Source organism: Carassius gibelio, chromosome A13 (assembly GCF_023724105.1).
Source record: "Carassius gibelio isolate Cgi1373 ecotype wild population from Czech Republic chromosome A13, carGib1.2-hapl.c, whole genome shotgun sequence".
NCBI lineage: Eukaryota > Metazoa > Chordata > Actinopteri > Cypriniformes > Cyprinidae > Carassius > Carassius gibelio.
The window spans coordinates 21,693,490-21,718,563 of NC_068383.1; the positions used below are offsets into that span (position 1 = coordinate 21,693,490).

A 25,074-nucleotide genomic window follows, 5' to 3' on the forward strand; every position below is an offset into this window, starting at 1 on the left:
ACTCATGGTGGGTGTGGAATCTACACACGTCTCCAAGCTCTATCGCTCTGGGTCAGGATGAAGTTAAGCTCTTCTCTATCTGTTTTACACCACTGACGTCTGTGAGACACTCACTGGTTCTGGACTAAAAATATCATTCTAGGTTTGGTTTTATTATAATAATCATGCCTGGGATGGAATAAAAGAGTCTTTATATTGTTTTGTCTTGAGCCTTGTGAATTTAAACCACAGGCCTGTCTGTACTGTAACGTTCGGAAAAATAAAGGTTCAGTTTTGGCATCAGTGGTTCCATTAAGAAATTATTACATCCATGGATTCTGTCCATCACACACACACAAAAAGGTTATTTAATAGTGAAATACGTTTTTTAAATGTTCTTAAGACAAAAAAAAATGGTTCTTTGAGGAACCCAAAATGGCTCTTTTATGGCATCACTTTGAAAACCTTTATTTTTAAGAGTGTAAAACAGTGAGGTTTGGATTCTCGCTGCTGAGGAGACTTTCATAGAGCTGCTTGGGGAACAGATGTTACACAATATAGAGAAAGTTATGAGTGCAACTTAAAAGAGGAGAAGTTCATCTAGAAAAACTGCTGATTGGTTTTCACTTGTTTCGTTTCCTGAAGTTTTGTGTGTTTTGTTGCAGGAGGTTTGTTGGGCTGACGCTTTCTGGACTCCATGCTCTCTACAATAACTACTCAACAAATTAGTCCAACATTTTTTTTTTAAATACCAAACATAATTGATTGTTTCTTTTTAAATTCAATGTCCATGAACTTTAAAGCGAAGATGTAGAGGTCAATGAAATGCACTTTGAGGCTTGAAATAAATGACAATCTCCAACAATAGTAGTGTTTAATATCAAACATGAGTAATGTTTGGAACTATTCATTAAAACTTATTTTGGACAAGGGTTAAACCTAACTGTCCATTTGATAGTGTCCATTAATATGACTGACAGATTATCAGGTGTGTGTGTGTAACCTATAATGGCTGAATGTAGGAAATTAAACTTGATTCTCATGGTGTTAACGTACGCCAAAATGTATATTTGTAACTAGAAGAAAAAATGTATCAGCATTGCAAAAAATTAAATGAATTGGTTCTATAAAAAGAGCTTTCTTTCTACATCTACGTTTGTGCACTTAGCAAAGTTTTCACTATAATGTTGTTGTTGAAATGAGGTTTATATCACCTCAAATGACTTCACAGTCTTTTCTTTTCTGTGTAGGCTCCCTTTTCTGTGAGCATTAACTTTTATTGTGTTAGGAAACAGAAGCTTAAAATCAGTCACTGTACGACAGGAAACACGTTTATGTACTTTTATTTATCCAGCTGACAAGGATGAAAGCATTAGAGATCACATAAGCAGTATTTTAGATTAACCAACAGTATATGTGTGCAAAACTCCAACACTGGCACATGCTGACAGAAAAAAAAAAAAAAATATATATATATATATATATATATATACTAAGATTTTTGCATTGTTGGTTTATGTACCAAGTCCTTAGTCCATTACTAGGTGAATGACTGGAACATATTATAAACTTTTTTTTATTCTATCTAAAAGAAGCAGTTTGATTTTTGAACCAGTTTCACATGTAGTCTTTGCTCAGCAAGTGCAAAGAACAAATCTGGTCTTTTATGCAGACAGGGATCTTCACAGCAAAGGCATCATGCAACACCAGTGTTTTTATATGAGCAATTCCATTTAAAAATAACTATTGATTCTATTCTAAACATTTACCACAAATCTGAGCCTAAGACCAAGGCCACACAGCAGAAATGGCAAACGATGATTAGGTGGACTTACAACAAGCATTGCTACACATTCGATGTCAGGCACCGAAGTTTCAATAACAGAAGTTTTGCTATGTTTAGTTGGTATATGAGTTTAATATGCCACTAAGGTATATAATTTAATCAATGAAATAAAATAAAATAAAATAAACTGCAAGGGAAGCTCATTCTATACTTGAGAAAATTCGATATAAATATATATTTAAAGATTTGGAGGGAATCATTCTCTGCTTTAAGGCATGACTTCCTCTATATGTGCAAGACTGAGCTCTAAAATGTGAATAATAAAAGCTGTAATTGTGCGTGATTAAAAGTAATATAGATTTATTTTTATGCTTCAGTTCTTCTCAACGAGTATTTGTTTTGTATGCACCAATCTGGTCCATTTCCTCATGATTTCTAAATGAGATTAGTTCATTCTAATATAAACGCATTGGTCTCCACCACATTACTGGAATTTAATTGCGTTAAGCCAATAAAAGGGCAAAATGACAGGAATTCCCCAGCATTAACACTTCCTCTAGTGATGGCGTACCAAAAGCCTTGCCTCCTGGACAGGACGTTTAGTCCAGATCACCCTTCCAATCTCCAGAAGATTACAGAGAGAATGAATCCCTAAAGAGCACTACAGAAAAATATTGTGCAATGATCAGTGATTAAATAGTACTGGAGTCAATCTCCAAAAGCCAATGGATGTTGCATTCATATCTGAAAAAGAGAAGAGAAAATGGTTTTACTTTCTCTGAATATATATATAAAAAAAAAAACAGCTCTACTTTTGAAAAGGTTGTTGCTTCCCACCTGTGTAGCTGTTTGATGTAGCCACTTTTCTTTGTCCCCACTGAGCTTCAGACAGGTAAACAGGTCACATACTGTGGGCAGGCCTAGCCTTTCCTGGACAAACCACAGGAAAACATGCTATGAGGTGCATGTGTATAATATGAAATGCACCAAATTTGGAAAAAAATGACATTCTCAAACACTAATACTATGGATGGAATAGGGATAGTTCACTCAAAAAGGAAAATGTTGTTCCAAACCCCTAGGACTTTCATTTATTATTGAAGGGAGTGGATGATCAGATTTTTTCGAACGCTTGATTGTGTTTATGGGGTGCAGAGTAACGTGTTCTTGCTTAGTGTTTTTTTTTTTTTTTATTAATTATTTTTACATATTGTGCACCTCTGTTCCCATTCTTGTCAAAACAGTCTGTTGAGTTCCTGGTTCTATGAAGCCCCTCCCTCTGAAATACACAATGGGCTCTGATTGGTTAGCGGGCTCAGTGTGTTTGTGATTCGCTAACCGCCTAGTGCATGTAGTCTGGAAACGTCACGCCCCCTTACCATTACGAGTAGTTGCGTGTCCTCGGGGGCGGGGTTTATGTACACATCAGGGTCAGTGATGTCACAAACCCAGGAATAAGCTCGTTGTTGTCCCTGCCAGCCATTTTTGTATTACTCAAACAGGGATTTCTTCCAAAGAAAATATCTCCCTTTGCATTGAACTCTGAGCGTCGTAACTTTGCAAACGTTGTTTATGCTCTAACACCAAAATCACACACTAACTAAAGTTAAAAAAAGTTAAATAACTAAAAATCAACCACCCCTTGAAACACAAAATGTATTTTTTGTAATGCAACCTGGGAGATTTCTGTTTTCCATTAAAAGTCCAAGCAACTGAAACTTTGACTCTTCAAAAAGGTTCATGAAGACTTTTTAAAAGTAACCCAATCAAGGTGTCAAATCCTGAATTCAGTCATCATATAGAGCCACTGTGTCTCCATTTTTTGGTGAATTATCCCTTTAAAATATTAATGTTGTGCTGGGCAGCAACAGATATCAGTCTCACCTGTGCACTCGCCCGCTTGCGTAGAAGCCATTTGTCCTCCTCGATGTCCTTGCTGTCTCGCTCTATGTGGTTCTCACTCTTTGGCTCATTTGGCATCTCAGTGGTTGTGCTAATGTGCTTAATCGTTGGGAAAATCCAGTTCTGCAAAGGCTCCTGGGTGGAGCTCTCAGAGTCTGAGGTTTTGACGTACGGGGTCACCCAGGCAGAGAGGGATGACAGGGCAGGGGACTTGCTACTGTTGCTCGGGTGCAGCCACGTCTCTAGGATGGCTTGCACCTTCTGCTGCTGGCTGGAGGCTTTGTTTGGGGCGTTCTTATTGACAGGAACACCATTCTTATCTCGACCCTCTTTCTGGAGGAGCCAAGCACTGAGGGCCTCTTTTCCACAGTTGTCGTCACAGACACATTGAGTGTAGCTGTCGCAGGTCTCGTTGGCTTTGCAGGTGGTCTCGATAGGGACGGTCTTGTGAAGCCACATCTCGATGGCTTCTGGACTGGTGACTGGAGTACTGGGTGGAGTCTTTAGGCACTTGAGCTTTCCAAGGTTCTCGATTTCCACGGCAGCGCTGCGTGTGGCACAGCAAGAGCTGCAGTTGGACTTCATTAGCCAATCGCTGGAGGAGAAGCTCTCGTAAAAGGGGTTGATGATCTGCTTGAAGCGGTCAGCATCTGACACCGGGCTGGTCTTATATTGCTTGAACGGGCTTGGGCTGAAGAGCCACTTGCTGAGTTCTTCTTCCTCAACAGTGCCGTCCCCTTTGTCCTGCTCGTCTTCCACTTCTTCCAGGTTTAGGTCACTTTCCTCGATCATCTCAATCGAGAAGGTTGAGCTTACGCTACAGGTTCGTTCACGAACTGGCAACTTCTCCTTGAGAAGCCACGACTCCAGGTCTTGGAGCTGGCCCCAAGCTTTTTGGAAGTCAAAGGCAGGTAACTGTTGCTCTCCCTGTGAAGTGGAAATAAAAAAAAATGGGACATTAATTTGACCGCAGTAGCACTTTGGCTGCAGTCAAGTGGATTCGGTGGTGCTTAACAAGTGTGTTACATATCTGTTCTCATATCGGACTATCTTCACCTTCGGGATACACGAGAAAAATTAAATAAAATAACAGTTTACCTGAGGTTCCTTGGAAACAAGCAGCCAGTCCTGGGTGTTTGTGTTGAAGTGGTGTCCTGCAGGAGCGCTGCTTACAGGACGGTCCCCTAGAAGCCACTCAGCCAGAGGTGTGGCACATTCAGGATCTACTTTCTAAGGAAACAAGACAGGTATTTTACTAGGATGCAAATGAACAATCGGGAAGCTACATAGACCAAGTGTAAGATCAAGAACAAACCGGTCTCTTGCAAGAAACTGGGCAGTCCTGGAGAAGCCACGGTCTCTCAGAGGAGTCTGAGGTCTCCATCTGCTACAACAGGGAAGAGTTATAAATGCAGGTGCTTTGATTATTTTAAATAATTACTGCTGTATTATAGTTGTTGCTTTAAACGATTTGAATCTACTTGGCTATGGTGGATGTTTGGTTAATTTAGACAACAATCATTCAAATTGAAGCCATTTCAGATCAAACAGATTGAGATATACTGTGAAAAGGCTAAGAATATTAAGAGTGTTTTAGCCCTAAACGGCAGTAAGCATCCTTTAAATAAATAGTATATTTGCCTAATTTCCTTTTACAGCTATTAATCTACATCCAAGTCTGCAATTCCACAAACCTGGGTGGAAATGGTCCCAAAGGAGGTGATAGCCTTGCGCAAGCTGCGTGCATCTGCTTGGAAACTCATCTCTGGGGTTTCTTCAGGAGTCAGGTTGAGAGAAGAAAGCCTGGTATGACAAAAGACGAGTTTTTTAACCCATTATTATACCAAGACATTTCCCACATCTACATACACATTTTGTGGTTGAAATTTATTGTATATTGCTTTGAGTTTCACAGAGAGATTTAAACTGACTATCATGACATTTAACAGTCATTTAACATGCTGAAGCAGATATACAAACTAAATCATTGTAGAAAGGTCGATCTGGTTCTTACTTTTCCAGGCAGTTGGTAAACTGGACGGGAAGATTATTACTACTGGAGTACTCCAGCTGATGAATGAGGATGTCAAACTGGCCTTTGAGCTATAAACAAAAACCATGAGAGAACAATAATCAATTCAGCCTTGCAGTAACTCGACTAAAGCAGAAAAGTTTCACTTCTCCCTTAAATCGAAGTTTCAGTTTTCAGAGAAAATATTTAGATTACATTTCTCAGAATTGCTGCTTTGTAATACAGATCTCAAAAGTACCTGTACTGTTTTATTTTAGTCTTGACTTCAGTTTTCCTGAGTGACAGATGGCTGTGTGTACAAATGATCACATGTACTTCTTGTGCAAACTGAAAATGTAATAAAAGTCCTTCAAACTCACCAAATGCAGCTGCTGTAGCTGCTGATGTAAAGTTTCTCCTTTGAGCTGCTCCACCAGATCGATCTGCTCCAGCAGCCAGACCTCACGAGAGCGAAGGATCTCCAGATGTCTACTGATACAGCTGTGCAGCTGAGACTTCACCTGAGAGCAAGCAGAGGCACGTACACGTGAATGCTGGTGCGAGTCCCGTCACGTCTGCCTTCGATTTGAAAGCATTCAGATGCCAAGCAGCTTTTAAAGCCCCTGCTGAGGTGAAGAAGAAGTCCCCACCTCCTAAACGCTACTACAATAATAGAAACAGGGTCCTTATTCACTCAAGACTGGAAAAAAAGTCTAACGCTGCTGTTTTGAGAGATTGTGAGGAAACACGCTGAGGTTTTCAACAGAGCTTAAGTGAATGAGTCTAAATCCTATATACTACTTTTTAAACAATTTCTCAATTGTTAATACATCTGAACTTGTTTAACTGTGGTCTAGTAAGCCCTACTCCTTTTAGACGACCTGTATCTAAATAGTAATTATTACCTGAGCTTGTGAGGTGTGACGAATCACGTCATATGCATTACTGTTTATAACACAAACAAGACAACAGCATCTCACTGTGCACCAAATTAACTTAAAGTGACTTAAAGTCAGTGTTCACGCCCACTAGAAAATATAAATAATGTTTTTGACCGAGACACTACACCACACAGGACAGAAGCGCAGCTGTATCTCACCTCTCTGGAGTTGCTCCGCAGCTGAACTTCAGCTCTGATGACCCCAGCGATGGCCTCGTCCAGCTGGGCCCGGGCCTGAACGCACTGCCTGAGGGCAGCCTTCTCTCTCTGTCCCACGGGTGACATGCTGCGGACAAACACCACACTGCACCTCAGACATGCATTCATTAAAACACCAATGAACGTTTGTCCAGAGTTCATGTGAATCACAGTTATTATAATCTGGTGTGAAAAACATTCATTAGGCATGAGTTTGACAGTGCAAACTTTTTACTGGTTGTATAAAACCCGTATCAGACAACTTCAGCCTGTTAACACGAAGCCTCTCTCTCGGACATCCTGTGAATGTGTCAGTAATGATACGTGCCTGCCAGACTTAGAGCTACATGTGAGCTATCATAGAAAACAGCCGACAGAGTCTCAAGGGCAAAATTCGGCAATTCCTGAAACATTTGTGCAACACAAAGAATCAACTTTTCCCAGTGGGGAAAAAACAACAACAAAGTGTATACACACCCATTCGAACATGAAAAGTAGTCTTCCTGTTAACGGCTATTGTTTCAACCTTAAACAGGCTAATGGCTGGCGGTGCAACAATACAAACGATTTATGCAATGAAAGCCAATAACATAATAAAGAAACAAACATCTTTGAGGAGCATAAAACGGCAGCATCTGCATGCAGTGGACAGAACAAAGCCCAGTCTCTGCACAGATCCAGATTCTTACATCCGGACTGCATGCAGGGATCATAATGAAGCAGAGGAACAGGAAACAAGATCTTATCTGGACGTTTTAATAAAAAATAAAAAAACACTTTTACAGATATATAAATATTAATAAATCTCTCTGAGGTTGAATAAATCAACAAGCACAATAACTGCCACTAATGCAGTACTAATACAGATGTTGCACTGGATGTCAATATCATAGTGGTGTAATAACCATAATCAAGTACCGCCGTTTATTAAGAAATCGCTGTTTGGCATTAGTAATACAAAACAAATAGCAGACCCGCCTCAAAAGCGGCGTTGACGGAAAGTCACTGCGTTTACATCTAACGTTAATCTAGATGCGTTTAAAACGTCATGTCACAATGACGATTAGGTTCTTACCTCGTGCCGTCAAACAAGCGATTTACAATGATCGTCAGTGTAATCCAAGTGTGCAGATAAGTTTGATGAAAGTCAGGGTTTATCTTTCCTCGGACTGCCTCTCTTTAGTCTCTCTGCCGACCGAATTTGCACGTACACGGGGCCCCCCTCCCAGGGGCGCGCGACTGACGACACGATCAGAATACAATGGACTCGACTTCCTGAAGCGACCCCAAAAGACCACTCAGCACAAGATGAAATTCACTGCGCCCATCCAGTCCCCCCTGCAATACCTAGTTCAACCACTCGAAGTCAACCCAGCACCTTTAAATGCTGACTCGCCTTTGAAGATAAATAACTGCTGATGTAAGACTTAAACTTTGAACTTCTTCCAAGACTTGTCAAAACGTGGATTTGTTATTACACTAGTAGAGACGATGTAATCGTGAAAATGACAATATACAGTGCTCTGTAAACAAATACAAGGTGAGTGGCAGTCCACATTAAGATGCAGCAAAAACATCTGTATGCACTGCCTACAACTTAAAAATCCACTTGAGAATGAAGCAATGTTCAGACGTAGGTGAAAGTAAATGAGACCTTAATAATAAATAGTATAGTGAATAAATGAAATTATCAAAATGCTTGAGACTTGTATGAAAAAAAAAAACATTAAAGCACAGTTTGTTTCATTTTATTCTATTGTTTTTGTACTTTGTTTTTTTTTTTATTACTGATTACGGTTACATTTTCAATAATTTTGAGGACTTTTTGTTTGAAATTCCACTGGTCTCTACAATGTACCTTATTTCAAGGAAATACATATTTGATATTTATCACTATATTTTAAATAAATCACTTATATAAAGTTTTGGTCATATGGCCCCCTCATAATAGTGTCAAATAATCGTGATTATGATGTTTGCCATAATCGAGCAGCCCTAGGTGAAAGTTTTCAAACTAAATTATTATGATTACATAACTTAAGGACAGGTCATTTTGATGATTATCTTTATTTCTGAACTGCACTAACTTTCACTAACAAGGCAGTGCTTGCAATGTTGAAAATCCAATGACTGAGAATATGACGCAACATTAGAACAAATACATGCAAATGTAACTTTATCAAGATATATGAAATTGTAAAAAAAAAAAGCTGTGAAAATATAATAAAAACTCATTATCTGAAGTGGACGTTGAAAATATATTCTACAGGTCGCCTGTCGGTAGCCCCCTTTGGCGAGGACACGGTGAACTGCTATCAGTTCATAAAAATGTATATATATTAAACTTGTCATTAAATAGATTCTCAGGTTAAGTATACATTTATCGAAATTTTTAACATATCACCGTAACAATACAGAAGAAAGCCTGGTTGGTTACAAATATAGCGAGCTCGCAGCACTCACCTCAACTAACCTAGATTAACATTCCGACGCCGCATTAGCTAAGGGTCAAATTATGTCCAAAAACAAACATGTCATTGTGGAGTCTCGATGTGTACATACCTGGACTACCGGTGAACTTGTATGGAAACGAAGGTGATGTTAATATAATAAAGTCTTCAGAGAGAAAGCAGTAGGACGTACCCTCATGCGCTGCGCCGGCTGCGAGGCTAATGTCAAAACCAAAGGAGATTAGCAGGATCACGCGTTTTGTCATTTTGACCATAATCTCGCGATACTATTGCGTTCTCAAATTTTGTTCTCAAATGTAATGCTACCATCTAGTGGTCTGTGAAAACAAGTTGTGGAAAACAAATATATAATAAAAAAAATACATAAAAATCTAGCTACAGAGATTTCAGATATTTCAATTAAAATACGTGCATTGAGCAAGAATAATTTTTAAAGATGCGTGGTGTGGATTAATGTTTTAAATGCTTAACATGAACATTAACAAATCTGTTTGTTCGAAATAATTATACAATCTTCTACCCACTCCAGTGTTTGTTTGTTTTGTCACCACACACGATAACATGTCACATGACTTTTATTTTGACATGACATAGTATCCTTCCCCGATGTTGACACTTTAAAAAGACTGTTTTTCTGTATACAATCAACATCTATGTGGATGAATACGAGTTAACATGAAAATATTGGAAGACTTGTATACATGATCAAACGCGGAAGTATTTTATTCGCGGAAGTAGCGTCAGACATTTCGTAGTCACGCGTCATAGTTTAGCGCCGTACAGCTGGCAAAACAGTTCACACAAACTTTTGATCGCTAAACCATAATGAGCACTAGAATTAAACTATAGACAGTACAGTATTGACATTATAGCCGCTAACCTTTATTATTATTATATTATTGAAGCTGTTTGAGCGAAACAATGTCGGCATCACAAGGAAGCAGAAGCACGAGCACGGAACCATGGGGCAGCTTCGAGAACAATACCATCATGCAGGTAATTCACCTCTGCTTATCATCATCACAGCGACAGAACTAATGAAATACACGCGTTTGTTTCTCTCTTAATCAAGCGTAGTGCGGTTTGCTCAGTCTGACCTCGAACTCTTGAAATTGTGTTGGTACAATGTATATTTTATTGTATCTTTGATATATTTACTCTGGTGTGTATGTGCGTTTTCATTCACAACTTGCGCATTCCTTTATTTTACATGAAATATAATTAACTAATAACTCATCAGTGTAATATATCTGTTGTGGTAAACGAGTTTGTACACACAGGCTATTATAACGTGGATGAGGCTAATTATTTTACAAAAAAAAAAAACAACAACAACTGAGACACATGCTGTTAGATTGTTATATGTACAGATAACCACGGTATTACCATTATACCATGTAAAAAAAAAAAAAAAACCTTATTGCAGTTTAACATCCACACTATATCATAGTCTTTATAAACTGTGCACAAAATAAACTTGTCCTGTTTGTTGCATCGTCACATCCTCTATTACAAATGTATAGTCGGCTTCATGAGTTTTTCACTAAATGACAGACTTGAGCCTTTTTTTAACACTGCGTTGGTTGTTGAATGTGACTGACCCCAGGGCAGCGGCTCGGCGGTGATCGACATGGAGAACATGGACGACACGTCCGGCTCCAGCTTTGAGGATATGGGCGAGATGCATCAGCGTATGAAGGAGGAGGAGGAGGTGACGGCCGAGGCTGCAGCTGCGGAGGAGGACAGCGGAGAGGACGGAGACTTCCTCGGGGTCAAGGGCTTGAAGGGACAGCTGGGCCGACAGGTGGCCGATGAGGTGAGAGAGGAATAGGAACTTGTTTAATTCGCTTTATGATTCACAAGAGCGTTCATAGTTCTGTTTGGCTCTGTGTAGACGAGAGTACTAATACATGTTGTATCCACACAGGTATGGCAGGCAGGAAAGCGACAGGCCTCAAAAGCATTTAATCTGTACGCAAATATTGACATTCTCCGGCCGTACTTCGACGTGGAGCCTATTCAAGTCAGAAACCGGTGAGATGCACGTCAGGCTTTCTAAAGATGTCTGTTGCTGCAGCATCACTGATTCTGGCTCCGTTAACCGACTGCTTGATCCACAGGCTGATCGAATCCTTGATCCCAGTCCGCATGATCAACTTTCCACAGGTGAGACACTTGATCGTTTTAGCTGTGAGCAAGAAACAACAGAAAGCAAGTTTAATTGTATTGGAAGAGCAGCGGTTTGGCATCCGTCAGCGAGAGAGATTGATATTATTATCACTATAAAGTCCACTGTATCAGATTTGAAACACAACTTTCCGATGCCTCTAAATTATCAACATAATTAAAAGTTGTGGTACATAATCTAACATTTCTTCTGTTTACTGACTGTGAATTTATACTTTTAGTAAGTAAATGGTCTTTTAGGATAGTTGTAAAAATGTTGTGTTACATGTCTTTTTGCGGTTAGATTTAAATAAACGTAAAAATAACTTTGATATTGTTTGTATTATTACAAGATGAACAGTTACTGGACTGATTACAAAAAAAAACATGTTTAAATGTTAGTATCAAATATGATCATCAGGCTTTTGAGGACTGTTTATTTGATTATTTATCAGTTGTCATTGCATTGCATTATATGTTTGATCATAGTTTTATCATCTTACTAATTATTAGGAGCTATAGTGTGTAAACAAATGTATTTATTTACTGTTATTTTTTAATTTTTTTTTTGCAAGCTTTACAGGGTTATTTAATTAACATTTGATTTAGTTTCAAGGTTTTTGAAAAGCTAACTGGCCAGTGCAGACCTGTAACCGCAGTTATCAGTACTTTTTCTTCATCATTTTTATCTTTTAAACCCAGAAAGTTGCTGGGGAGCTGTATGGACCAATGATGCTGGTGTTCACTATGGTGGCTATCCTGCTCCATGGCATGAAGACATCAGGAACCGTCATTGTGAGTAACCTTCCACTATGTCAACATTTCACAACATTTGTGAATTTTTTTTTCTCTTCTCCTGAAAAATCACGATTCTTTGTCATTTTGGTTTTTACTCTTTTGCAAGTTGTCAGAGAAGTACAGCCAAACGAATTTCCCTGTTTTAATGTAAAAGACACATTACAAAGACACATAATATACAAATACAAGCAGTGCTTTGTTTCTCAATTAATTCAGCAGTAGCATTCAAGAAATCAAATGAACAGATGCAAAACTGTATAAATTATACATTAATTCTTATTAAAGCAACTCTATTAGTCAGTGAGCAGTGAGTGATTTTTTTTTCTCTTTGTGTTTTATAAACATAATTCTGTTATCATTTATTCTCTATAAAGTTGTTTTAAACCTAAATGAATTTCTTTCTTCTGTTGAACGTAACAGTTATTTTGAAGAGCGTGGGTAACCAAACAGTTGCTGGTTCACAGTGAAAAAGTCTATGTGGACCAGCAACTGTTTGGTAACCCACGTTCTTCAGAATGTCTTCGTTTGTGTTCAACAGAAGAAAGAAATGCAGTTTTGGGACGACATGTGAGTGAATGAACAATGACAGAAATTACATTTTAGGGTGAACTATCCCTTTAAAGAGCAGCAGCATGTTTAGTATTATTAGCCTACTGTCTCTTTAAGACCCGCACGCATCTAATATACAGACATGCATTCGTTTTTCTCTCAACTGTTTACTTTCACTTTAGAGACAACAACTTTTCAGAACAGCATAAATGTTTAACTGGCAAGTTAATAGTAAACCTTTGTGTCCTGTTGAGTTTTCCCGTTGACATTTTACTGGTCCATGGTCAAAGACTGTGATATTGCACACCCTTATGATCAAATATATCTGTTTGTTTGTTGAAACAGAGAGAGGGCACGCTGATGGGAACTGCCATTGGAACCTGTTTTGGATACTGGCTGGGAGTGTCTTCCTTCATCTATTTCCTTGCTTACCTGTGCAACGCTCAGATTACCATGCTGCAGATGTTGTCTTTGCTAGTACGTACCTCACATTTCCCATGAAGAGAGTAGATAGGTTTGTTTAGAGTGGGTGTCTCATATCATCTTTGTTTTCAGGGTTATGGTCTCTTTGGCCACTGTACGGTCCTTTTCATCACTTACAATGTCCACTTCCACTCGCTCTTCTACATTCTCTGGCTGGTGATTGGAGGACTCTCTACTCTTCGCATGGTAAAGAAAAAATGAACGAGGGCTGAGATTATGCATGCGTTACTGTCACCATATCATATTTTATCGTCATTGATTTGTTGTCGTTCTTACAGGTGGCTGTGCTGATTTCCCGAACTGTTGGTCCGAGTCCTCGCCTCATCTTGTGTGGGACCCTGGCCGCTCTTCACATGCTTTTTCTGCTCTATCTGCACTTTGCTTACCATAAGATGGTTGAAGGTAAGACATGAGTCTTGAGAGCATGCTAAAATTCAGCTGAACAAATTAAATGCATTTCACATTTTAATACCAATAAAATCAAAAGCACAGTTATAATCTAGTAAAAATATTTAGAAAAAAAAATCTTCACTTTTTAGTGTTAAATGGACACAAAGAAACATTTACTCATGTTTTTGGATGATTATTTATTCATATGCACTAATATAACAATACATGGTAATATACAACAGCATTTGTTTAAAAATATTTATATATAAAACATCTTAATACATGCATGCTGAGACATCCAGGAGTGATGATGCAAAGGATAGTCTTATCATGAGTCAAAATAAAAGTTGCATTAAAATAATTGCAATATTACTACTTTACATCTACAGCAAAGTCTGTAATGTAATATATATATATATATATATATATATATATATATATATATATATATATATATATATATATATATATATATATATATATATACATACATACATACATACATACATACATACATATATATATAAGTATCAATTATATCAGTGTCATGGCAAATGCAGTTAAATCCAAAATACTAACCTAAGGAAGGTAACGGTCTGAAACATGGTGCATGTGTAGTTCTTACCTGTGCATGAACGTCTTGTACATGCATGTATTTGTTAACCTTCTTATGTAAATAATGTAAGACAATCCTGTCCACTGATGAAGCACAAATGTATCCACTGCAGTCGCAACATTTCTGTCACACATCGCAAGTCCAGCTGGTGTGACCTTTTAGTGTTAGTGCCAAAATCCCCTCAAAAAAAGCATAAGCTACAGTCAGGATTGTGCAGTGTTACGGGGGCCGTCATTGTTGTGTCTTTCTGTTTCAGGTATTCTGGACACCTTGGAAGGACCGAACATCCCACCCATCCAGAGAGTGGCCAGAGATGTTCCCGTTGTTGCAAATGCTGTTGTAAATGCCACCATCAAGTCAATAGCTGCAGTTGTACAGTCACAGTGATTATATATATATATATATATGTATTTGTCCAGTGATGCTGGTGTACAGATGTAGGGTCAGGGCATCACAAAATCATGGAGCAGTCTCAGTTGAGCACCTTAGGTCGGAGCTCAGTTTGTATTTCATCTGTTGTTCCTGACGCTTTCGAACAGACCTTAAAGCGTGGCTTCACTTGATTTTGGCTCGCGTTATGATGAGACAATTTTGACACACTATGCCGTTTACTCTACACTTTTCTTAATGCATTTTTGTTAAGGGTCCAGGTACATATTACCTAAAATTAGAACGGTTTACTCCGAATATGTAAGAGTTCCTTAAGGATGCTGATACTAATTCTTCAGAAACCCTGTTGACATTAAATGCAGCTTGCTGTTTGCACTCACTGTCCTCACAGACCGTCTCCGTTTAAGAGTGATCATTTTTGGTAGATATTTTCACAGTTGCAAAGGAAGTCTTTATCAAGACTCGATAGAGAAATCTTGACCAGAAAGCAAAGTGCATAGAAATATAGAAATGCAATGATATTTAATTTGAAGATGAGAAAGATTGTTATGGAGCATGCAAACTTTCTGTTTTCTTCCTAATCCGTATTTAGCCAGCAGTCTGATTCCTGCTATTTAAAGCCATGGTTTCGGCTCTCATTATGTTGTCTTCTACGTGTGAGTTTCTTATTTAAAGGATTCTTGTAAAGAAGAGAAAATAAAGAAACATTGTTGTCCTTATTTGTGATCGGAATACATGTTTAATACTTTGAATTTAGACTCAAATTAAAGTGATTAGATAATACACACTGTATTTTGTATTATTACTGCACATTACAGTAGCTGATGCTCTGAACAGTAACAATGGTCACAACTCAAAAATCATTTGACTTAGCATAATGAAAGCTGTAAAAAGTAATGGAAATAGTTTCTTAGATGTTGATGCACCTGTAATGTACAACTCTAGATATGCATTTACTGAGAGTCAGGAACATCCGTGGTTTATACACACTCTCCTGCAACTTGGTTTATTAGGAACACATGTTCAGCTGCTCGTTAATCAGCCAATCACACAGAAGTAACTACATGGTCAAGCTGGTTCAGGTGACTTTAAATGTGGCATGACCAGACCGGCAGATCTAATTTCAGGAATTGCGGATCTGCTGGTATTTTTATGCACAACCATCTCGAGGGTTTACAGAGGATGTTCTGAAAAAAAATAAAAGAGAAAATGAAAATGCCTTGTTGACTCCAGAGTTTAGAGGATAATGACTGGTTCAAGCTGATAGAAAGACAACTCAAATAACCTAATAATAACTCAAATAATCACTTGTTTCACCTGAGGGATCTCTGGGCTACAGCAGCTCAATATAATTCACATGGGCTCACCAAAACTGGACAATCGAAAATTGGAAAAGGGTTGCCTGAGTCTGGATTTCTGTTGACGAGTCAGATATGGACAGAATTTGATGTAAACAACATGAAAGCTTACATGTTTCACCAATATAATACCTTTGTCTACATCTGTGACTAGAAATAATTAAAAGTTACACTTTGAAAAATATTATAGCTAGTAGTAGTAGTATTTATTTGTAGTGAGGACTTGTCAGTATGTATAGAAACTCACTTTCTGAAATAAGATGAAGTTCATAGGGTGAAGTATGTGACAACTTGCCCCGATGTTCTATTTCATGCAAGAGCTCTCGCCCATTTTCCGCTCACACGCGCGCTCAGCACGCTCGCGTCGCGTCGCGGTCAGGCGGATTTCTTCAAACCTGGAGTCGCCTAAAGCCTGTTTCTTTGGTGAGTTGGGAACAATGTTTTCTTAAACGTACTAGGCTATATAAAGTATAGATATTATTTGTGTTTATAAAATTAAAGTTTGAAGGACTCCCATTGACCTACATTGTTAGAAAGTTTGCTATCCAGGTCCTAGGGATTTCTATTATGTCACTATAATATTAGCTCAGTGAGGCTGGTCGTGTTTCTCAGATCGTTTGCATACTGAATTGTGATTGGTCTTTTCACAAACTCATGTTTTTTTGTTTGTTTGTTTGTTTGTAATTGTGTGTGACATATTTCATATTAATTGCCTGCATAAGGGAAATGTAGGCCTAACTGTCCCTGTCTGCTCCATCTATTTTTAACATGGTTTTCAGTGCTTCCCACAGCTTTGAAATATACTTGTGGTGGTAGCCAGGTGGAAAATCTTCCTATTACCAACACATGTGACAAATAATGTGTGAATTTTAATAATATTTTTATTTATTCAAATTCATTTTTATTACAGGCTTCTGTTAATTTTTTTTACATTGTAAATTATTACAGCATTTAATTGGCAGGGTTCTTGCTTTGTGATATAATGTGTGTGAAAAACTGTTTTTTTTTTTTTTCCCTGCAATTCCTATAATTTTACAGAAATGTACAACTTCTGTTGCGGGTATTCTCATAGTGATTTCACCACTAATTTCTAATTAGTTCAAATAATTGTTTCAAAATGCCACACTTTTATTATTATTATTATATATTTTTTTAATGCTGAACCAATAATTGAGACAATTTTGCTGCTTTGAAAGAATTGTCCTTTTCTTCAGGAAATGCACAGAACATAATTTCTGTCTCTGTCTCCATTTCCTGTGCCTTTATAGTCTCCATGGAAGTCCACTTTTAGATGCAGGACAGGTCACCCTGCATGGAGCCCTCTCCACTCACCCCTCACTGGTGTCCTTGGATTTGGGTGACTGTATGCTTGGAGATGAGGAAGTTTGTCTCATTTGTGGCATGTTTCCTCCGGATGGAGCCAAATCAGGTAAAACATCTCAGCTTCACCAGGAAACAGTGTTTACTAAAGACACTTTCCATTAAAAAAATGTAATGAGATTAAATAAGCAGTTAGTTATATTATACATTATGTTAGAGTTCTTAGTGTATATTACAGCATTTTCAGTTGGCTGATTCAATACTCCAAGGAACCATTTGATATGCTAATATGCCAGAAATATATATAGTTTGCAAAACTGACAGATTTTTGTTGCTTTCACACTTCTGCAAATCTCCCCAAACTCCACAGCTCTCAGTGCTTTGGCACAATACCTTTGTGAGCACACATAGCTAATATAGAAAAACATGTTTTGAAACATTTTCTTTGTGGCCTGGGGCAAGAAGCCCTCTTGGGTACTTTTGGATACTTGGGAACTTTTACAGAGTGTATTAAATGACTTTTGATATTATTCTCAACCTCGACTACAGTTAAAGGTTTGCGTGTCTATTTAATAAGGAGAATTTGTGGACACATTCGTGTTTTTAGATTTGTGGAGTGAATATTGTAAATATAGTTTGGCATGTTGTTACTAGTGTTATAAGTGTTTTAAAGAGCCAGTAAGATGACAATTCTAAGCTTCCTATCACTGTTTAAAAGTCCTGGTTTAAATCCGTCCAAGGTTAAAAAACATTGTCATTTTGTCAAAACATCATTTTAAAATTACCTCAATTCTCAGAGATCCCCAAACGGTTTGCGCGAAGCTGTGTTCTGATTGGTCAATGACATAGTCAGGTTTGATTGGTTGTTCCGCACACACCTCCACGGTAAACTATGCGTTAGCATCTGTTTGGGGTGAATTATGTCTTATTCCTCTCACAGCGAAGCAAACAGTAAAATGAAAAACTTGAACAGTCTCGCTGCTTTTTCTTCTGTGTGGGTGTATTCAAGCCACGCGCTTCAGTTTGAATCTGAATAGCGCGTTCAACGCGGGGGTGTGGTCACATTAGATATAATGAAGGGAGACGTGAAAAACGGACATCGCGTTGTTTTGATATGGATTACTTTATCACAGAATATCTGTTTTCGGCAGCACTTGTTTAGTTTTAAAGTAGACATGTCAAGCTTTCTATAGATATCTCTCTCATGTCTCTTCGTTGAGTATTCACGGAGTTACACTTCATTTTAATGACGTATTTGTACATGACGATCAGCGCAGACAAAGGCTGCAGACAGCACACATACTGATAAGACGCTCGGGAGAAAACAAACACATAACTTCATAATCATACTTCGCGTTGTGATTCGGAGATGCTTGTTGTTCTAAATAAAGTTTGTAATGAACCATCTTTTATGGCCAAACGCTTTGAAAATCCCGCTGTACTCACCGAGATTAGAAAAGCAGTCATCAGTAAAATGTTGTGAACTGAACAAAAGGGATTTGTTGTACTGCTCTGGTATTGTGGTGAAAATGAATTTTAGCCATTGGTTCTTCTGATCTTCATTCTTTGGCAGTGAAAATAAAACAAACTTGCCTTTACAATTAAAAACACACTGTCTCCTCGACATGATGCTCTCACACCAACCAGAGCGTCTGTGTGTGGGGGGGGGGCAGGTCAGAGTTCCGTTTCTCCCAAGACGGTAGGCGGAGATTATTATGCAAAGTGTTCCTAGTGACGTACATAGAGATGGGCAAAAGATTTGAAATCTATAACGACACGTTTCAGCGATTCAGAGTCGACTCCTTACTTTAGAAGCCAATAACTTTATAAATCGTGTACTTTTTGGTTTAATTATTTGCACATTGTTTACACTGATGGACAGCTACATCATACACTGTAATACAGGTAATTTTTGATTTCCCATCTGTGTGGCTCTTTAAATGTAATACTATTGTGATTCATTGGGTCATTATTGAGTAATTCCATGAGTTTGATGTACATGTTGTTGCTATTATGACATTTTCAATTAAATATGTATATATGTGATAACGCCTTTTCTTTTTTTTTCTTTTTTTTTCTTTAGTTTCCACCAAAATGAGTCTTGTATCTGGACAGTATTGAAAAGTCCTTTTGTAATTGTACGCAAAATGCAATATTCGCAGAGTTATTAGGTCATGTTTTCTCCCTTTTGTCCAGACCGTGACAAACATCACTCTCCCTTTTTTGCAGAATGCACTGTAAACAGAAACAACCAATCACAACGCATCATTCCATGCACTGTAAACAGAAACAACCAATCATAGCGCACCATTCCACGCACTGTAAACAGAAACAACCAATCATAGCGCACCATTCCACGCACTGTAAACAGAAACAACCAATCACAGCGCACCATTCCACGCACTGTAAACAGAAATAACCAAAAAACAGATGGAAATTATTCAGATGGAAATTATTCAGATGCATTTAATACACTGAGTCATAGATCATTGACAAGCTACACTAAATCGCATTCAATTATGAGCGCGATATTGCATAGCTTGTCAAGTGTTAGTGTTTTTATTAATAACACTTATGTTTTTGTTAATACAGCACATATCACTAGTCAACTAAATTAATGTAACATGGCAAAGATGAATGCACTTTTGGAAGTTGACTGTAAGGGAAATATCACTTTGGAATTTCTGTGGTCTAATGTGATGTTGTTCATGATTAAATTTTATTTTATTGCTGTAATTAATTTATAGCATTAACAAGATGACCAGTTGAATTCATTTTGGAAGTGATGACTGGTGGATGTATTTTTAGTCCAGTGCCTGTATATAAGTATTGATTATGATATAATATAATTAGTATTGACCAAGTTCAGAGGCTGTCATATGTGGATCAACTTACTTTGTGTATTTTCATCAGTTTTAATTTGAAAAATAACTTTCATATTGATTTGGGTTTTTAATGCTATTATAACCTAAATATGCTATGTTAAAGTTTGAAACAGAAATAGTGGTTTTGATCTTGCCACTTTCTTGATAAAGAAAACACATTTTTACTCAAAATAATCAAAATGGATTTATTGTGTTTTAGAACCCCCCCCCCCTCTCTCTATAAATATGTGTGTGTGTATTATATATATATATATATATATATATATATATATATATATATATATATATATATATATATATATATATATATATATATATATATACACATATATATATATATATATATATATATATATATATATATATATATATATATACACACATATATAAATATACAGTACAGACCAAAAGTTTGGACACAGCTTCTCATTCAGAAAGAAGGCAAAAGGACCAACAAGTGCTAATCATCTCTCTGTGAACTCCTTCAAGACTGTTGGAAGACCATTTCAGGTGACTACCTCTTGAAGCTCATCAAGAGAAAGCCAAGAGTGTTTCCACATGTGTTAATTCATAGTTTTGATGCCTTCAGTTTGAATTTACAATTTTCATAGTCATGAAAATAAAGAAAACTCTTTGAATGAGAAGGTGTCTCCAAACTTTTGGTCTGTAGCCTACTGTATATAAATATACATATATAATTTAAATTGTCATAATAGCAACAATATATACACCAAACCCATGGAATTATTCACTAATAACCCACTGAATAACAGTATGTTTTACACTTAAAACATAATAATAATAACACTAGTAACAACATGCCAAACAATATTTTCACTCTGCAAATCTAAAAACAAGAATCTGTCCACAAATACCTTATTAACAAACAGACACGCAAACCTTTGATAATCTACATAGTATAATGTCACAGATTACTATTATCCAGAGACATGAAATTAGATTAATTAACTTCAAAACTGTTTCAAATTACTAAATCTTCCAAATGTCGTTGTTCTTATTGTGAATTTTGAGAGTGGTTTTTCTGTGTGTAATTTGGGAAAATTTGTTCAGTTCTATGAATAATGTATATCCAAATGAAAAAATACTTGTAGCAGCAGTAGCTTTAAATCTATAGTGGATCTATAGCGAGGGATCTATATGAGGATCTACGTATAGTGAATTAACAACGCTCTTTTATGTGATCAATAACACTGCACAGGACTTAAAGAGCTCACACTGAGTGCCAACCCAGCTGTCAGCACGCAGGGCTGGGCTCCACTGGCCATCACCGTGGCTCATACCTCACAGTTACGGGTCCTCAACCTCGACTACAACCTCTTAGGTGAGCTCAGTTTTGACATATGGATGTATGCTGATACATAGTTATATTTTCCTTTTTAATCAGTATTAATAAGCTCAATAGTTTACCAAACATTTGTAAAGTTAATTGTGTGCCTTAGTTTGATATAAATCTATTTAACAATTAATTCAAGGAAGCAAATCTTTGCCTGAAGTACAGGGGATGGTGTAGATGATATATATATTGAGACATTTATTTGAATGAAACCAAGCGTGCAAATCTTTCTGCCGGAGAAATGCTGGGTTTGCACTTTGAAAAGCCCTTGGTTTGCACCTTGCATTTAGAGTCTCTGTCTCAGCTTTTCCGATGCCTGTGCTTTCCAGGGGATCACATCGCTGGGATGCTGGCTGTCTCTGTCGCATCCAGTCGAATACTTGAAGTCCTGGACTTGGAGGGAACAGGCCTCACCAATCAGTCAGCACAGGTACATTCCAAACTCAGAAGTGCTTCATGAAACATGCTGCCTTTTGACTATATTTATTTCTTAACATTTACATTATATATAGTCAAATTCAGGCTGATAGCATGCCTTAAAGGGCTCAGAATTCCACAGAAGAAAAAAGTGATGGGAATGTTCATTTTTAGGTTAATTGGGAAGAAAGAAAATAGTATGATCTCCAAAACTAATGTTAATGCATATTAAATTCCAATTCTAAATTCATTGCCACTCCTGCATCACAGATACTCTTTACTTGTTGATTTAAATGAGTGGTGAATTATGTGTAAGATCATGTGGTGAGGAAGTGCTGTGTGATGCATGTAATGTAATCTGTGTGGTGGCTTCACTCATTTTGCCCTTGAAAGGAGATGTAGATCAGATATAAACCAGATGATTAATCCAAAAGCTTTTCCTATCCCCACCTGCTGAAAAATAGCACTTGTGGGGGAAAATAATGGATTAAGCACAGCTTTAAGCCATAATTCCTCTGTAACCCTCTTGTGACTGCGGCATCATTTTATTATATTTCTCCTGCGAAACAAAAAAATGAGATGTTAAACTGAATGTCTGGGTTTATAAATCTTTATATGCGTTTCATGAAAGAAGGTCAAACCAACACCACTTATCACTAAACAGATAAACTATTCCTTTAGAAGCTCTCTCATCTTTTCTGTTTTCTTTGAGACTTTCAACGTGAGGTAGAATATTTCATAATTCTCCACTAGAGGGCAAAGTTGTACAGGAAATGTCTTATTCATGCTCTCAGCGTTCCTTCTCACACTTCCATGTGAGTTGTGCTCCATACATTGTTATGTTATTGACAGTAGATATGTTTTTCGCTAATGTGACTGCACCTTAAGGCATACAAACACCCTGACCCAACACTCATCATTTATTATATTCTACTAATTGTCCACCAATTGCATGCTTGTTTATTGAATATTTTGTCTAATTTAGAGGTCTTCAACTAAAATTGCTCGATGTTCCAGTAGTGAACCCTCCTCAACAGCTGAGGTCCAGACTAGTATATACCTAAGAACATGACTCACCCTCCACTTGTTCCAAACCTGTATACGTTTCATCTTATGTCCTCAACAGAAGAAGTTATTTTGAATAATGCTGGTGACCAAACAGTAGTTCCTGCTATGGAAGTCAAAGGCTATCGTCAACGGTTTGGCTACCAGCATTCTTGTTGGTCAGGTAGCAACATCTTGCAACCAACAGCACAGAGATTTCATCGCACTTCATTTCCTCCCAATTCTTTACAAGTAATGTTTCATGCTTTGAGCATATTCATTTTGGTCAGGCCTTTCCCTGTCTCTCTGTGATTAGGTCTTCCTTGATATGGTGGAGAACTACCCCACCAGCCTGCGTGTGCTGGTTCTAGCCGAGAACGACATCAGTCATGAGCTGCAGCAGCAGATCTCAGATCTCCTCTCTGAAGGTGAGGAGGAGGAGGGTAGGGATGGAGAGGCACGCGGATGCTCGGTGCCCCCCAGGGAGAAACCCGCCTGGGTTCCCCACAGCAGTAAGGGCTGACCAGCCTCACTCTCTCTCTCTCTCTCTCTCTCTCTCTCTCTCTCTCTCTCTCTCTCTCTCTCTCAGCCTGTTCTCTTTGCTTCAAGACTGTTCATTTAAATTTCTCTTCCACTTTCTCTTTCCCTCTTTGTGTGGGGATGACTTTCCTGGAGTAACTGCTTCTAAGAGGTTGGGGCAAAAGGGAAGTACAGAAACTGACATTTCTCGTGCATTATTTAGGAGCGATCCTTTCTACTTACGAAATAGAAATATGAATTGCTTATAAAGGCTGAATTGTGAGTTTTCTGTCCAGTATATCATAAAGTCATTAGATTTAGAGGTAAATTTGAAAGGAACAGTTCAGCCAAAAAGGATTATTCTGTCATCGCTCACCCTCATGTATCTCCAAACCTATTTGACTTTCTTTTGTGCGCAAAAGGTGAGTTTTAGAAGCAAATCCTGACCATTCATTTCCATGTAATCAAAGTGAATGGGGACTGAAGCTGACAAAAAAAAAAAAAAAACACCTTAAAAGTATTTCATCTCATAAAACCAATCATAACCATCTTTACAGAAAGACTGTTATATTATTATCAGAAGAACAGCCCAAATTGTTGAAAGACCCAGTCCCTTCTCAATTCTATTACTGCACATGCGTATTCAAAAGTTTGGTGTCAGTATTATTATTATTTTTTTTATAAAGAAATTAATACAGAAAGGACATTAAATAAAAAGGGACATTAAAGACATTTACACTGTTATTTGTTTTTTATTTTTCAAATAATTAAATTGCAATTATTCAGCAGCACATTTGTTTTTAACAATGAAAATAATACAAATAATTCCTGAGCAAATCAGGATATTAGATCATGTGACACTGAATACTGAAGCAATGGGGCTGAAAGTGCACAGAAATATTGATTATCTGAAACTGTAATAACATTTCACTATATGAGTTAAAATATACTGGATTTTTGATCAAATAAATGCAGCTTAGGTAAAAATATGAACAGTAGTGGCAGGATATTCTCCATAGCATATAGCACTGGCTAAAAGAAAGTCAAACAGATTTGAGGGTGAATAAAAGATGAGAGAATGTGAACTATCCCGAAAGAAGAATCTTTAGTAGAGCTGGAATAGCCTTTTCCTGTCCTCTTCAAACATTTCAGACGTTTACCAAACTGTCTCTGACCCTTCCAGACTCCTCCAGCTCACAGATGGTCCCGATGACTTCAGGACTGGGTGAGAGCTTTTTGGCAAAGACTGTGATGTGAAACTGGAGCTGTTTTGTGCTTGCACTCGATAGGATAAGGATAACTGCTCAAATTTACCAGCCAAATCCTGCCCCCTTCATGTCAAGGTCAGACTTAAAATTTAGGGGGAGGAATTATTATTATTCTTCGTATATACAGTGGGTGAGTGTGTGAGAGAGTGAGTGTGTGAGAATGAGTGATTGTGTGTGTGTGTGTGTGTGTGTGTCAGTCAGTGAGTGAGTGTGCGAGTGAGTGAATGTGT

The 25,074-nt window shown here is 37.7% G+C and overlaps 3 protein-coding genes and 1 long non-coding RNA gene across 7 annotated transcripts; 2 read left to right on the plus strand and 2 right to left on the minus strand.

The window, feature by feature from the left end:
* Positions 1–1,306: 1,306 nt before the first annotated feature.
* LOC128026487 (nuclear receptor coactivator 4-like) lies at positions 1,307–9,547 on the minus strand. 4 transcript variants are annotated; one of them, XM_052613677.1, is made up of 10 exons: positions 9,379–9,547; positions 6,778–6,904; positions 6,059–6,199; positions 5,682–5,770; positions 5,362–5,470; positions 4,983–5,051; positions 4,766–4,897; positions 3,650–4,594; positions 2,603–2,695; positions 1,307–2,509 (listed from the first exon to the last, which is right to left on the minus strand). In XM_052613677.1, the coding sequence occupies exons 2-10, from the start codon at positions 6,901–6,903 to the stop codon at positions 2,504–2,506; spliced, it is 1,710 nt and encodes a 569-aa protein (XP_052469637.1). In that variant the 5' UTR covers position 6,904; positions 9,379–9,547; the 3' UTR covers positions 1,307–2,503. The 4 variants fall into 4 exon arrangements, with proteins under 4 accessions (XP_052469637.1, XP_052469635.1, XP_052469636.1 ...); XM_052613675.1 differs by having other exon boundaries at positions 4,983–5,054; positions 9,379–9,523; XM_052613676.1 differs by having other exon boundaries at positions 4,983–5,054; positions 9,460–9,492.
* A 364-nt stretch (positions 9,548–9,911) lies between these two features.
* Positions 9,912–15,398, plus strand: LOC128026491 (protein YIPF3). The gene is made up of 9 exons (XM_052613690.1): positions 9,912–10,283; positions 10,894–11,103; positions 11,215–11,321; positions 11,408–11,453; positions 12,156–12,248; positions 13,146–13,277; positions 13,356–13,469; positions 13,562–13,685; positions 14,546–15,398. Exons 1-9 carry the CDS (start codon positions 10,209–10,211, stop codon positions 14,674–14,676), a joined length of 1,032 nt encoding a protein of 343 aa, XP_052469650.1. The 5' UTR covers positions 9,912–10,208; the 3' UTR covers positions 14,677–15,398.
* Positions 15,399–15,611: 213 nt separating this feature from the next.
* On the minus strand, positions 15,612–16,420 carry LOC128026492 (uncharacterized). The gene is made up of 3 exons (XR_008186437.1): positions 16,285–16,420; positions 15,997–16,095; positions 15,612–15,866 (listed from the first exon to the last, which is right to left on the minus strand). It is a non-coding gene; the product is annotated as an uncharacterized LOC128026492 (long non-coding RNA).
* A 657-nt stretch (positions 16,421–17,077) lies between these two features.
* On the plus strand, positions 17,078–23,580 carry LOC128026617 (leucine-rich repeat-containing protein 73-like). Its single transcript, XM_052613857.1, has 5 exons — positions 17,078–17,097; positions 17,306–17,466; positions 21,462–21,584; positions 21,926–22,026; positions 23,374–23,580. Exons 1-5 carry the CDS (start codon positions 17,078–17,080, stop codon positions 23,578–23,580), a joined length of 612 nt encoding a protein of 203 aa, XP_052469817.1.
* The last annotated feature ends 1,494 nt before the right edge of the window (positions 23,581–25,074 follow it).